Source organism: Sphaerodactylus townsendi, linkage group LG11 (genome assembly GCF_021028975.2).
Source record: "Sphaerodactylus townsendi isolate TG3544 linkage group LG11, MPM_Stown_v2.3, whole genome shotgun sequence".
Taxonomy (NCBI): domain Eukaryota; kingdom Metazoa; phylum Chordata; class Lepidosauria; order Squamata; family Sphaerodactylidae; genus Sphaerodactylus; species Sphaerodactylus townsendi.
Genome location: NC_059435.1, coordinates 7,832,371 through 7,848,242, shown reverse-complemented (window position 1 = coordinate 7,848,242; position 15,872 = coordinate 7,832,371). Strand labels below are relative to the sequence as shown.

Genomic DNA, 15,872 nt, shown 5'->3' with positions numbered 1-15,872 from the left:
AATAAACACAGTGGCTAGATAGATTTTGCTTTGGAATCACAAAGATAAGATCTTACTTTATAAATATACATTGGTGGTCAGGGAAAACTTGGTCAAAGTAAATTTGTAACAATTTGTAACAACCTGTTTTGCTTTGGATTTGGTATGAGAAAAGAATGAGATTTACGAATCAAGCTATAGTACCTCCCATGTATTTCTAGAGTCCTAATAATATCTTAATATTGTGTTTATATTGGCCTTACTTCCATTTTTTGCTTAACTTAATATTATATTATATACTTTGATCACAACACATATACAGGGACCTATGGATATCTTTAGTGTGCAGTGTGTGTGGATGTGTCCATATATATCTATATCGACAGACAGACAGACAGATTCAATTGATTTAAAATCAGTAAAGCCTCTTGGCAACAGACAACCTGAACCAGGCACAAAGAATTATCCTTACTTTTCATATCCCTAGGATCTCTACACTACTGCTGCATCAGAAATCTTTTTGTATACAAAAGATGATAGATTAGATAGAGAGAGAGAGAGAGAGAGAGAGAGAGAGAGAGAGAGAGAGTGAGTGAGTGTTATGGAAGTTTTTACTCATTGAAAACTTTAGACTAAGTTGGCTAATAGCAAGCTAGGTTTATTAACATGTTTGCAAACACGGAGAGAGCAATACTGTGGTATTAACTCTCTGAAGTCTGCACTACAATACAGCTTATTTTAAGACATTTTTGAACAGACCCTCCTGACCACTTCTGGCCAATTTTGGCCGGCTGTTTATGCAGGCTTACAATTTTGACTTGTTGCAAATTAGCACATTTTTAATATATATTTTTAAAAGAATACATTTAGTGTTAAAAGCATAGATAGATAGATAGATAGATAGATAGATAGATAGATAGATAGATAGATAGATAGATAGATAGATAGATAGATAGATAGATAGATAGATAGATAGATAGATAGATAGATAGATAGACAGACAGATAGACAGATAGACAGACAGACAGACAGACAATCGGTAAAGAGCCCTTTGGGGATGGGCGGTTTAAAATCCAATATATAAATAAATAAAAATAAATAAAATAAAGCCCCTTGGCAACCTGAACCAGGCAAAGAATTATCCTTACTTTTCAGATCCCTAGGATCTCTACTCTGCTAATGCCTCAGAAACCTTTTTTGTTGCACACAAAAGAGATCTTCCCAGTTCGTGTTTCTGACAACCTCTATCATTGGTTATGATCATTCCTTGAAATAAAAAGGCCAAACTGCCGGTAATCTCCAGCCAAAACGGCACACAAGCTAACAGCCCGTCCCAGAAGAATCTAAAAAAGTGATCCCTTCATGGGGCGGGGAAGCAAAGAAGCGCCCTTGCGTGCAGAGAGACAACACCGAGGCATCCTCAACTCCGCACCCAATTTTACTCCTGGCTGGTTACTAACTACGGGGGAGGGGAGGGGAGGGGGTCGCGGCCCGGACCCTCCTCAAGAGCCGGGAAAACTGCACAGGCGCCGAGGGCGTCTTTTGCCTCCGCCTCTGAGGCGGTGCTGGAAGGACTCCCTGGACGCGCCAGGAAAACCGGGGCTTGTGTCGACCCCCAAGCCGGGCAGCTTTTCTCCAGGACGGGCAGCCTGAGGGGGAGACAAAGCCGGGCCTAAAAGGCGTGCCCCCCCGCACGGACTCTCGCCTGAGGCTCCTCGTTCTGCCCTCACCTCACGGAAAGTGAACGGAATACAGATTTTAACATCTGCATTTGACATCTGGAGAAAAAGCGTCAAGGCCCCCCCCCCGAAGTTTTCTTTGTAATATGGGGGGGGGCAAAGAAGACTTAACCCCCCCCCCCTCCGGCGCCCTTTGGCACTGCTTCTTCAGACGTCAAATACAAACGTATTCAGGGCGATTTAAAAGCGCCCTCAGGCGGCCCCTCCCCCATCCCTCTCGCGGGAGCGCGCCTTCTCTCCTTCCCCCCTCCTCCCTGCCGCGGGGGCGCGCCGCTCTCCCTGAGGGGAGCATCGCCGTCCCCGGCTGCGACGGGCCCGCCCGGCCTCCTTCCCCGCCTCACCCGCCAGGCCCGGCAGCAGCAGCAGCAGCAGCAGCAGTGCGAGCAGCGCGGGGGCCACGAGCGCGGCCATCCGGGTCTCCCGCGTCCCCCGCGGCCGAATGGCGCTCGGCGTCGCCATGGCCCGGTCCCCTCCGCGCGCCACCCGCCTCCCCGTTTGGCTGGGCGGACCCCGCCGGACCCGCCTCCTCCTCCTCCTCCTCCTCGGCGCGCGAAGGGGAGGGGCGGGCGGGGGGTCCCGACGGGGAAGAGCGGCCCCAAGCCGGCCCCGCCCCCCTTCTCTTTTCCCGCCTTTTCGCCCCACGCAATTTGGGGTCGCCTTTCGTGAGGGGCGCCATGGTTTATTTCACGCAGTTTGGGGTCTTGTTTCCTGAGGGGCGCCTCACCCAGTTTGCTCCACGCAGTTTGGGGGTCTTCTCTTCTTTCCTGAGGGGGCCCAACCAGTTTGGGGTCTTTGTCGCTCTTTTCCTGAAGCGCCTCACCCAGTTTGCTCCACACATGCAGAATAATGCACGTTCAGTCCACTTTCACAACTGTTTGCAAGTAGATTTTGCTATTCTGCACAGCTGCAAGGTGCATTGAAAGTGGATTATTCTGCATGTGCGGAAGGGGCCAAGAGGTCCCTTCCGCACGTGCAGAATAATGCACGTTCAATCCACTTTCACAACTGTTTGCAAGTAGATTTTGCTATTCTGCACAGCTGCAAAGTGCATTGAAAGTGGATTATTCTGCATGTGCGGAAGGGGCCAAGAGGTCCCTTCCGCACGTGCAGAATAATGCACGTTCAATCCACTTTCACAACTGTTTGCAAGTAGATTTTGCTATTCTGCACAGCTGCAAAGTGCATTGAAAGTGGATTATTCTGCATGTGCGGAAGGGGCCAAGAGGTCCCTTCCGCACGTGCAGAATAATGCACGTTCAATCCACTTTCACAACTGTTTGCAAGTAGATTTTGCTATTCTGCACAGCTGCAAGGTGCATTGAAAGTGGATTATTCTGCATGTGCGGAAGGGGCCAAGAGGTCCCTTCCGCATGTGCAGAATAATGCACTTTCAATCCACTTTCAATCTACTTTGAAGCTAGGTTTTTACTGTGCGGAACAGCAAGATCCACTTTCAAACAATTGTGAAAGTGGATTGAATGTGCCTTATTCTGCATGTGCGGAAGGGGCCACAGTTTGGGGTCCTCTCCTTTCCTGAGGGGTCCCAGTTTCATTTCCAGTCTACAGAGATCAGTTCCCTTTGGGAAAACTGATGCTTTGAAAGGTGGTACTGTGGTGGCGAACCTTTGGCACTCCAGATGTTATGGACTACAATTCCCATCAGCCCCTGCCAGCATGGCAGGGGCTGATGGGAATTGTAGTCCATAACATCTGGAGTGCCAAAGGTTCGCCATAAGGCTCCATCCCCAAATCTCCAGGAGTTTTCTAATATGGATCTGGCAAACCTTCATCCCCATCCCCTGGCAGTGGTAAGGGGGGCCCTGATAACTACTCCAGAACCATGCCCCTGCTCTACTACAGTTGGAAGAACTACAATCAAAACTGTTCTACTGGACCTTTCACCAGAGGTGGGATCCAGCAGGTTCTCACCAGTTCCCGAGAGTGGGTTATGATTATTTGTGTGTGCCGAGAGGGGGTTAGTAAGTGGGTCCACTTTTCCGCTAGAAATTCCATTAGGTCCAAAAATCATGAAGTCCTGTTGTTTCCTATGTGGCTGGTTAGCGAAGGTAGAAAACGGGATAATTCTCCCTGTTGGGCTGTTTTCAAAACATGTTTTAGAAATATGGTCAAGTTCCTTGTTTAAGGAAAGTCTCCTTCTTTTGGTTTCTAGAAACAAAATTAAGTATTTGAAAGTATTAAGTATTGGACAGGCAGTCAATTAGAGGAGAAGTAGTTGTTTCTGTTGGCAGTAGACGATAGGACTTGCTATAATGAGTTTAAGTTATGGACAGAAAGATACCAGCTGGAAATTAGGAACTTTTTTTTTTACAGTAAGAGTTTTTTACAGTAACAGAGAAATTATTAATTCCCCGCCCCCGGAATGCCTGGCCACGCCCCCGTTGTGCCACGCCCACCCCCATTGGTGCTACGCCACTGTTTGAATCCCACCACCATGGGAACCTGTTACTCAAATTTTTGGATCCCACCACTGCCTTTCACCCAAGACCTGGCTAGACTTGATCAGAACTTGTGTGTGTCACCTGCAGTCCCTTCCTATCTCTGGCAACCCTATAAATTAATGACCTCCAAAATGACCTATCATTAACACCCTTATTCTGGTTTTGTAGAGTGAGGGCTGTGGCTTCCTTTATGGTTAATCGATCACATGTTGAGTTTTCTTCTTTTGCTGTTGTCAACTTTTCGTATAAATGTCTTTCCCAGGGACTCTTGTCTTTTCATAATGTGACCAAAGTGCAATAGCCACAGTTTAGTCATTTTGGCTTCTAGGGAGATTTCAGACATGAGTTGACCTAGACATGCTTTAGTAGTTAAAATACGGAACCATGCCTTCTCCAGCAAGAGGACTCTTGGTCAACATCTGCAGCTTGCTAACAATTAGGATGCTTTACTTTCTAAACCCTAGGGCAGCCATTCTCAACCAGGGTTCCGTGGTACCCTGGGGTGCCGTGAGCATGTCCCAGGGGTACCGTGGCAACACTACTGCCCCCCCCCTCCTCATTTTTGTGGTGTCTCCCACCAGTGCCAGCAAGGACATGGAGCCGGCCCATGGGGCAGGGCCTGCCACAAGGTCAGCAGCCACCACCCCCAGTGCTTCCCTTCACCCTGGGAGGGGAAGGTGGAGAGTGTGGCAAGCAGGGCCAATGGGAGGGGAAGGTGGAGGGTGGCGGCAGGGGTACCGTGAGATATGAAGAGTGAGGTCAGGTTGGGAAACACTGCCCTAGGGTTTAGATAAAATATTTGCTTAGCGATATTGGTACAATCCAAAGTACTCAATTGGAAATTTACAACCCAATCCTGGGCATGTTTGCTGAAATGTAATTTCTTCTGAATCCGATGGACAAACAACCCTTGAGCAGAACTAAGTTGGGGGGGGGAGTCTGAATTAGACCAAGTTCAGAAGACAAATGCGTATAAAAGATTCTTTGTGCAGCTTTGCGCTCTAAATACCAGAAGAAAGGTTATACACTGCAGGTGTTCCCAGAGCTGATCATACAACTGACCAGAACTTTGATTCCCAAGATGGTCCTTCTGGTTTTGGTAAGGATATTTTCTCAGCTGACCAAAACAGGACATCTTCCCCCTGCTTTTGCCTACGAAGTGCTATGCCTCAGTTCGTTGGTTGGTTTGAATAACAACTCAACAAAATCCCCAAACTTCTGTTCTATAGGATCCAAAAACCTCTCTTTGGCCAACAGAAGTCCACAAGCAGGACAGAATGCACGCTTTCACCACTCTCAATTTCCTCATAAACCTCGAGAGTAATTCTGGCAGCGAAAAAAAGGCTTCTGGTCATTAACTGCATTTGTCCAACTCCATACACTCAGTTGCTCTGACAGTTTTCTAAACGTGCGAAAAGAACTGCTGCCCACTCGGGGGACAACCAACTTATTCTGGCTGCTTGGTTGAAAGCTGAGGCACCCTGGTGGCTTTACTATAAGAGGAAGGGTCTAGCTCAGGCCCCTTCCGCACATGCAAAATAATGCGTTTCAAACCACTTTCACAACTGTTTACAAGTGGATTTTGCTATTCCGCACAGCTTCAAAGAGCACTGAAAGCAGTTTGAAAGTGCGGAATGAGCCTTTGTGATGGCGAACCTATGGCACAGGTGCCAGAGGTGGCACTCAGAGCCCTCTCTGTGGGCACGCACGCACAGTTCGTCATGTGGGGGGCAGAAAATCACCCCCCCACACACACACACACATCTAGGCTGGCCTTGGCCACTGAGCATGACGTGCGTGAACCACGGTGAGCAGGGAGGATTTGGCTGGCGGGCCTGGTGCCTGTGCTCTGGGTGGCTGCTGCCGGGGGGGCGGGGGTGGTGGTGCAAAGGAGGCAGAGATGCTAGAGAGGCACAGAGCGGTGCGCATGGGACTTGCTGGAGGCTAGAGCAGGCTGGTCCCTGCTCGAGCAGGTGGGGCAGAGGAAGAGGGAGCCAACCGTTTTTTTCTAAACTAAAACCTCAGCATTCAGGTTAAATTGCTGGGTTGGCACTTTGCGATAAATAAGTGGGGTTTGGGTTGCAGTTTGGGCACTCGGTCTCAAAAAGGTTCGCCATCACTGGTCTATCTGAAACAGCCTGCCTGAGAAGGCTTCCTCTATCCTTTCTCTTTACCTGAGTGAGGCTAAGGAGATCTCTGAACTGTCTTCTTGTTTGGGTCCAATGGCTCCCAGTCATGTATTTGGGATGGTCATCTTCCAAGAAAAAAGGAGCCCTGGTTTCAGGCAACTCTCCTCTTTCCAAGTTGTGTTTGTATCCTAAATCAACCCTTTTTCTTTTCTCTTGCCATTGTGGTCTGAGCCTTAGGAAGAACTGGCTTCCTGCAACCAGAGACTTGGTGTGGGAGTTAGTTTCTCAGTGCCTGGAGACAGTCAGCTGGAATGTGGACTGAGAAAAATGAGATCAATGAAAATGTCAAGTCTGTTTTTTGCAGCCGCAAAAGTGGAAAACTCCATGCTAGATATTATTATGAAAGGCACTGAAAATAAAGCTGCCGATATTGTAATCGCCCTGTGTCCGCCTGTGGTGTGCCTTCACATGAAATACTGTGTACAGTTCCAGCCATAGTACCTCAAAAATACTGCGCTGCCATATTTTCCATAATGCCAGTCGATGAAGGTCAACAGATTTCGGACAAAGACATCATATTTACCCCCCAAAATGATATGCTGGAATGTATAATGGCCAATGGGGTTTGGTACTGTAGGTATGTGTAACACGTATGTAAACAAAAGAGATCAGCCTCCACCTCTTTTTCTTAACGGCACATCTGGAAAAACATGAGTCTTCTTTTGGGGTAAATGCACATCGTCATTCAGTGAGTAAGTTATGGAATGCAATGCCAATAGATGTGATGGTCATTAGAATAGCTTTAAAATTGGGCTTAAGTCCACAGAGCAGAGAGGTCTGTCAAAAGCTACTAACTAATTAAGGGACACTCCACAGTCAGCCAGTAAACCTTTGAATGCCCATGCTAGAAGGCAATATCCTGGGATGGCATTTTCTTGTAAACTGCGTTAGTGGTCTTCCACAGGAATCTGTAGGCCACAGTGTGAGACAGGATGCTGAATGAGGTGGGACATTGGTCTGATCTATGTCAAATATAATACAAAGCATTTGAAAAGATAAAACCATAAAAGTTGCAGAGATTGCTTTTGTAATGACAGCCAGAAGAAAACAAAATATACAGAGCAGCAAATAGCAATCTAAGCCTTTCTTCAAAACATACCTAAACAGAAGGGTCTTAACCTGTCTCCCCTATGAGAAGAGGAAACTGGCCCTTGGGGGAGCAACAGTGGCGTAGGAGGTTAAGAGCTCGTGTATCTAATCTGGAGGAACCGGGTTTGATTCCCGGCTCTGCCGCCTGAGCTGTGGAGGCTTATCTGGGGAATTCAGATTAGCCTGGGCACTCCCACACACGCCAGCTGGGTGACCTTGGGCTAGTCACAGCTTCTCGGAGCTCTCTCAGCCCCACCTACCTCACAGGGTGTTTGTTGTGAGGGGGGAAGGGCAAGGAGATTGTCAGCCCCTTTGAGTCTCCTACAGGAGAGAAAGGGGGGATATAAATCCAAACTCTTCTTCTTCTTCAAAGCAACCATGAAGGCAGAGAAACTCTGCAATACACAGAAGTATAACCCCGTGAGAGCATGAGTTTAGACAGAGGTCCCCAGACTTTCTGAGCTTGTGGGCACCTTTGGAATTCTCACATTGCGTGGTGGACGCAGACAAAAAATGGCTACTGCAGGAAGTGGAGACTGTCACAAAATGGCGCCTGCTGTTTACCTTCAGTCACACAGGGAAGAGCCTGGCTCTGCAGTGCCCGCGACTACCAAACCAGTATTTTTAAAGATCAAATCTCCAAGTGTTGCTGGGCAAAAACCTCACCTGGCCCCTCCCACTTTCTAGAAATACTTGGTGGGCATCGTGGTACCCACAGGCAACCACATGGGGGACCCCTGGTTTAGAGTGGGTGTATATGTGGTTGTTGCACACACTCTTCAGTATGATCTTTCTACCACCACAAATTACCAGGTAGGCACTGCCACTCCTACACAGTACAGCTGCAGCAGCCCTCTCTCCTATCTTGGCAAGATCCCCAGAGCTCTAACATGAGACTTTGTCAGACATTTATCCCACCCTTCCTTCAAGGAACTTTGAAGCTGCCAATATTGTAATAGCCCTATGTCCGCCTGTGGTGTGCCTTCACATGAAATACTATGTACAGTTCCAGCCATAGTACCTCAAAAATACTGCGTTGCCATATTTTCCATAAGGCCAGTCAATGAAGGTCAACAGATTTCGGACAAAGACATCATATTTACCCCCCAAAATACCAGGTGTCTCCCCTCCTCTATTACACACAGGCAGAATAAACTGACAGTGTCTGGCTGAAAATCACCTCCAAGTGGGAGCAGCAGTGGCGTAGGAGGTTAAGAGCTCATGTATCTAATCTGGAGGAACCGGGTTTGATTCCCTGCTCTGCCGCCTGAGCTGTGGAGGCTTATCTGGGGGATTCAGATTAGCCTGTACACTCCCACACACACCAGCTGGGTGACCTTGGGCTAGTCACAGCTTCTCAGAGCTCTCTCAGCCCCACCCACCTCACAGGGTGTTTGTTGTGAGGGGGGAAGGGCAAGGAGATTGTAAGCCCCTTTGAGTCTCCTGCAGGAGAGAAAGGGGGGATATAAATCCAAACTCCTCCTCCTCCTCCCTTCTTCTTCTTCTTCTTCTTCTTCTTCTTCTTCTTCTTCTTCTTCTTCTTCTTCTTCTTCTTCTTCTTCTTCTTCTTCTTCTTCTTCTTCTTCTTCTTCTTCTTCTTCTTCTTCTTCTTCAAAAACTGCATTTGAACTCAGGCTTCCCTAATCCTCATCTGCCAACACCCTTTCCCTAATGGAGAGAAGATCCAAACCATGCTGTGCAGAAATCTGACTTCAAAAAATGTGATGACACAGATGTTATAACACCCCAAAATCACAATTTCTTACACAGAACAAATTAAATCTCAGTACTGGCTTGCAATCTCTGTCGCGTCCCATACCTCTGACTCACTGACCAGTGTTTTCAAGCAGCAAAGCAATATGCTCGTCAACAGCACCAACAGCGCTAAGATGGCTTCCATCACGGACAGTTTGGGACAGAAGACGTTGGAAGAGGCTGTGCTGCAGTTCTTTGGCATTAGTGAAATCTTGGAAGACACTCAGGAGCGGCAAATTAGCTCACTCACCTTGTGAAATTGCACCCACGACAAAAGCGGAGTTCCAGGACAAACTGTGCTATGGCTAATTGCGCAAGTAAGCACGCAAACACACACACACACAAATACACCAAAAATATTGATGCCAGATGCATTTTTATGGAAACATGAGTCAAACTTTTCCCCCTCTAGAAACATCAAACAAGTAAAAATATCAAAAACAGACACACACTGGGAAAACAATGGGCTTTTTACTCAGGTTCAAATTTTAACCCATTAAATTTTAACCCATTTAAAAAATTAGCTTTGCTTGCAGATTGCTTTCTAGCAATCAACAGTTCATCTACTAAAGGGGTGTCCAACTCTGGCACTTCAGATGCTCATGGACTACAATTCCCATAAGCCCCTGCTGGCATGGGCTAACTCATGCAATAGCCGACATCAGAGAGTTCTATTTTAGGGCAAAGCAAGAGGGACACATTCAGATGGTATCTTGAAGACATGCGTGCCAGGGTTTAGTTAGTTTGCCTATAAGCCCCAGTGGGAGTCCTACTCCTGCATCACAGATGTGTACCACTGCCTTATAGACAGGCAGGCTTCCTCTACTGGGAAGAGGAATTCTTACACAAACAATTATAAAGCTTACTAAAAAGTGATAGAGAAATGACTGATAAAAGCAGTGATAGACAAATTTTAATGGTACTCAAGTAGTTCAATTTCTTCACAAACTTCTTTTCCTTTTACCTTCAGCCAGTTACCTCTTTTAGATTCAAGACATTTCATCCGACTTCTCCATTGGTCTAGAATTAATACACTATGCTTGAAAGATGGCTCTCTGGGTCAGGCAGCACCTGCTTAAGTCCAGCCAACAGTTGTAAAAATCAGCTGAATTGTAAGACCACAATCCACCTCTGCCAGTAACCTGTGGGTTCATGGTCATCCAGAGTCAAATAACCTGTGGGTGATTTATAGAGAGATGTCGTAGTTTTGTTATCGATTGCTAGATGGTGTGACAATTGAAGGCTGTGGCAACCTATTGGAGTCAGATCAATTGTTCACCCATTTCCTTGTCCCCTACCCCTTGTTCTGTGTTTGGCGCCACCCCAACAAACTCTGTGTTTTATAGTGGAGTGTTGATACTATATGTTGTTGTGATGTCTGGGTTCTGTTGGTGGGTCTTCAGTCTGGTCTGTGGAGAGGTGTATGGGACTGGCACTTTTGATGAGTTCATTTGGACTACCCTATTGATAAGACTCTGAATGTTTGTTGCATTTATCTGTCTTTTATGGACAATTGGTTTTTTTTGTAATTTGGTATGCCAATAAAGGCTTGTCTATGTCTATGTAAGACCACAATCCAAAAACCGGTACCATTCGTTTTGAGCTAGAAGGGACATTTAGACTCTTCTCTTGGATAGCACTCAACTCCTTTCCCGTTTTACACAACAAACTGCTCTTGAAACTTTGGTTTTCAGCTGTCAAGTTGCAGACAACTTCTAGCGACCCCACAGGTTTTTTTCAAGGCAAGAAACATTCAGAGGTGGTTTGTCATAGCTTGCCTCCAGGAAGCTATCCTGGACTTCCTTTGTGGTCTCCCATCCAAATACTGACTAGAGTTGACCCTGCTCAGCTTCCGAGATCTAGCCAGCCTGGGCCATCCAGGTCTGGGCAAATTGGAACAGAAGGAAGGGGAGAAAGGTGCTTTTCCTTGCAGGGAAACTATTTCAGACTAGGGGGTTCCTTTGAAAGAACCTGTTAACAGCTGTAACCACTCAAAATACCCTCTTGAGACCATCTAGACCAGGGGTCTTCAAACTATAGCCCTCCAGATGTTCATGAACTACAATTCCCATCAGCCCCTGCCAGCATGGCCAGGTCGCAGGGCTGATGGGAATTGTAGTCCATGAACATCTGGAGGGCCATAGTTTGAAGACCCCTGATCTAGACTGATCAGTATAGGGTTCCTTCTAATGCTGTATTAGATTAATAAATAAATAACTGGATGTATACAATGTAGCGTCCATGCAGTCTAGCACAGTGGTTCTCAACCTGGGGGTCGGGACCCCTTTGGGGGTCGAATGACCCTTTCACAGGGGTCGCCTAAGACTCTCTGCCTCAGCGTTCTCCATCTGTAAAATGGATAAATGTTAGGGTTGGGGGTCACCACAATATGAGGAACTGTATTGAAGGGCCGCGGCATTAGGAAGGTTGAGAACCACTGGTCTAGCACATAGTGAAGAGATTAAGAGAAATATTCTAGAGAAATATATTATACTAAAATGAAGTCAGAAAGTATCTTTATAAAAAGAAAGTTTATTATAAAACAAAAAAGGAAAGGGGTGGCTAGATTCAAATTGGGTGGAAAACAAGACAAAACAAAATACTAGTGAAAGCTTTGAAAACTAGTGGAGATTTTAAAAGTAGTTTGTGATATGGCACAGATTTGAAGTAATGGATATATTAAAATCTAGGAAGACTGCTGAGTGAGTCTGGGCAGTTTTTTTTAGACCGCAACCTAAAATTTAAAATTCACAGGAGTGTACGGTATATCCTTATTTCTTAAGAACATGATCACCAGAGACTTACCTATAACACGACTAAGAGGCCGATGACACACAAGGGATCTGCTGCATGATGGGGGCAAATGTCTGTCACAACAAGATATCTTGTACGGACATCTTTCCTTCAGCCCCGCTGGCACTTTCTAGTCTTGCAGGGCAAGTGAGACCACTTGTAGCAAGGATTTAATTTTGCTTCACTACCAGAGCAGGGAGGTTTTCCAGTGAGCACAGCATTGCCCCGGGCCTCTTCCCTCCGCCCACGGCCAGCCTGCCTGGCTCCCCCCTTCCCACTTTTTGGACTGCTATCCATGCCTTCCCCTTTGCCTGCCCCCCACAACCTTCCATATTGCCAGCTCCTTCCTTCCTTCTCTAAACACTCCTATCGATATATCAGTGTACTGATATAACAGAGTTGGCTTTTGCAAGGAACAGCCAAGCAGGGCTGTTTCTGGCTCCAGCCCCACTCCCCCGCTCGGCTTCTGCCCCTCCCTAAAGATCAGGAGGGCTTCAAAAACAAGTCTTTGGCTCATTCCGCACATGCAGAATAATGCACTTTCAAACTGCTTTCAGTGCTCTTTGAAGCTGGGAGGAATAGCAAAATCCACTTGCAAACAGTTGTGAAAGTGGTTTGAAAACGCATTATTTTGCGTGTGCAGAAGGGGCCCTTTTTTTAAAAAAACAAGCCTTTCCCCCATGGCAAGGGGGGGGAGGGGGGAGGAGGGAGAGGGAGAGAGAGAGAGAAAGAGTGAGTGAGTGAGTGAGAGAGAGAGAGAGAGAGAGAGATTGGCCATGCTGGCAGGGGCTGATGGGAATTGTAGTCCATAACATCTGGAGTGCCAAAGGTTCGCCACCACGGAGTTAAGAGAACCAGGAAACAGAGGCCAGTTGAGACTGCTGTGGGAGAGGACTGTTGCCTCCTTGCGTGTAAACAGAAACGCAAGGCGATCACACTTCAGCCCCACAGCACGGAATGTGACACAATTCAACCTTCTTTTTCCCAAAACAACACAGACGCGTGTATCTACTAAAAAAGAAAATCTGTCATTGCTTTATTTTTTTCTACTGTAGTGTTAGCACTTAACAATAATTATCACTCATCTATTATTATTTACAATTCACTAGTGCGTACTCTACAAATACATAGTTATCAGGCATATACAGGCAAAAAGGAACAACTCAGTAAGGCTTTAAAAGTGACATTTATCAGTACTGAATCTCAAAATCTATAATCCAAAATGTAAAAAAAATATATATACGTCATTACTCACATAGCTCTGGAAAGGCTGGTGCTACATTGACAGAACAGCAAACGTATTTGCAAGGAAAAATACAACATGGAGAGAAAAGTATGCAATTTGGGCACAAGACAAAATACACAGTGGCTCAATCCAGGGGGCATCTTAAACATCCAAGTGCAACAACATGCACATAGCTCCCTCCCAGGTAAAGCTCTCCATGGAGGCACACGTCCATATAAGAGCACATCGAAACGGAGACCACTGGGGAGCCATGCCTTAGTGGGCGCTGCAAGTGACATCCAAGCACATGCGAAGCTTCGGATCACAGCCATTTAAGTACCAGAAAAGTTGGAAATTTGTTAGTTGTTTAACACCTCTATTTTAGTAGACTTGAGAATGTTCTGAAAAAAAACATTAAAACTTTATATACAAATGAGGTAAATGTACCTTGGTCTTTTGTAGAGGTAATTTATGTTTAAAGCAACTGACATACTGAATGGGGTTTTTTGCATGTAACACAATCAATAAACCACGATAACCAATTTAATGGCAAACTATAAACAATGGGCTAACTTAAAACGAGAACCATGGCACCCAATCGATAAATCATTCTTTTGTCAAGAGTAGCTTTTTGCTACACTTGACTATATTTACCACACTATGCCACTGTCATATAGATGTATGGAGCTGACAAAGAGGGGGTGAAATGCTACTAAGACCTAGTCAGGCAAATTAAAATATATGATAAAAGGCTTTCTATGCTCAAGAGTCCCTGACAAATTCTAGTAACCCAAGAAATGCAGCCAAGATTTTTAAGTAACAGAACTTGCATATTGTTTGTTGTATAATGTCATATGTCTGTGACCAGAAATGAAAATTTAATGCTGTTAAGAAGACAAAACTTGTTATAAACGTATAATCAAGTAAGGGAACTCTTTGTAGTCTGTATGTGAGTATTTACAACAACACCAGTTTGTTTTTATCAGTATCACACCAGAAACAGTTTTGGTATGTTCTTGAAATGATATAAATGTCTTGAGTGCGGAAATATTTTGGTCCCATTGGGTTCCCAAGAGCAGAGCATTACAATCTTTTAAAAATACTAATACTTGCCTGGGTGAGCAAATAAAAGATTTGTTTTGACTTTACATAGGCAACAGATTAAAAAAATTCAAGGCAATATATACACTCATTCATAAGACATTGCCAAACAGTGCAAAACACATGAATAAAATTCAAGTTATGTCACTGCTTCACGCACAAATAGCTGTATACAGTTTTCACGCTATGAAATTTGCATTTTGCAAAACCTGTTTTAAGAGTCCAAATTATTCTCACAATTAAAGTTCATGTATTGTGATACTTTGCACTGATCCTTTTGACAAAACCTCGCAATTATGAAAGTGTAATAGATTGAAAAATTCAATTTTGGCTTTGAGAAAATTATGAATTGTTGAGATGAACATCTGCTGTACAATTAGCTAGAATTATTTCCATCCTGAGCCTCTGCAAACTGACTGCAATTCAGAATAAATTCTAACTTTTGATCCTTAAATGGGTTAAATAAAGAAAACTTCTCATACTCCTCTTGCTTGCCACCTTATTTAAAAGTTTAAAAACTATTCGTAGTTTAAGTGCAATTGTTTTGAAATTCTACTATTAGAAATCTGAGGTGTGCCTTAATATGTTGTTAAAGTTAGAAAGCAGACAACTGTGAATTTTCATTTTGATCTTGCTTATTGTGTATTATTTGAATGCCAATAAATGATGATACAGAAGAAAATCAAAGGAAATTACCCCTTGATATGTAAATACTATGCATATTTTTCAGTATTCTAGATTTCAGCTACAAGTATTCTTGGTGGTTTTTATTCTTTGTGAAAAATAAATCCATTTAATGGTCACCCACATTTTATAGTTAACTGTGTGTGTCGAGTATGCTTAGAAAACACCAGCTTCCAGTTGTCACTTAATAACAGTCGGAGGCCATGAGCAAGAGAACTTGAAAGGAAACCACGGGCTATACGAAATGATGGGGCACCTGATGCTTCTCTCACCAACCCAGACAGATGCACCTATTACGGACTCCAACAGCAGGAGGAAGGAGTGCCAAATTCAGGTCCAACAACCCAACCGTTCAGCTGGCCCGGCAGTGCCAAGCCACGTGTTAATCAATATGCATATTTAATTGATCCAGCAAGATTTCCACCTGGCAGCCCACCCAAGAAGCTACAAAAACTCCTGTTTTGCACATGTCAACTGTATCCAGCAAAGCTAGCGACATGCAAAAAAAGGTTTGTCCATATGCCTCAACCTTGCAAAAGCATGGAGACAGCTGATTTGTTAAAGCACTGTCGTGAAAGCAGATAAGGTCTATGGAGAAACAAGGTAGCATTAGAAAGATAACATTTCTTTAACAGATTAGTCCTCACATCAAATTTTAAGAGAATCTTATAGCACTTGTAAGAGTTTAACTTAATTGAAAACTGTTGCTGACACCCTAACTCACAGGTGTCAAACTTGCGGCCCTCCAGATGTTATGGACTACAGCTCCCATCATTCCCTGCCAGCATCATGCTGGCAGGGGATGATGGGAACTGTAGTCCATAAAATCTGGAGGGCCGCGAGTTTGACACCTGTGCCC

The 15,872-nt window shown here is 45.1% G+C and overlaps 1 protein-coding gene across 1 annotated transcript in view; it reads right to left on the bottom strand.

The window, feature by feature from the left end:
• Nucleotides 1-2,556, bottom strand: part of RECK (reversion inducing cysteine rich protein with kazal motifs) — a 57,909-nt gene extending 55,353 nt beyond the window's left edge. Inside the window, exons 1-2 of the mRNA XM_048510420.1 lie at nt 2,443-2,556; nt 2,060-2,375 (exon numbers count right to left, since the gene is read on the bottom strand). Of these exons, the coding sequence (XP_048366377.1) occupies nt 2,060-2,375; nt 2,443-2,556 (430 nt within the window). The remainder of the gene's footprint in view (nt 1-2,059; nt 2,376-2,442) is intronic.
• Nucleotides 2,557-15,872: the final 13,316 nt, after the last annotated feature.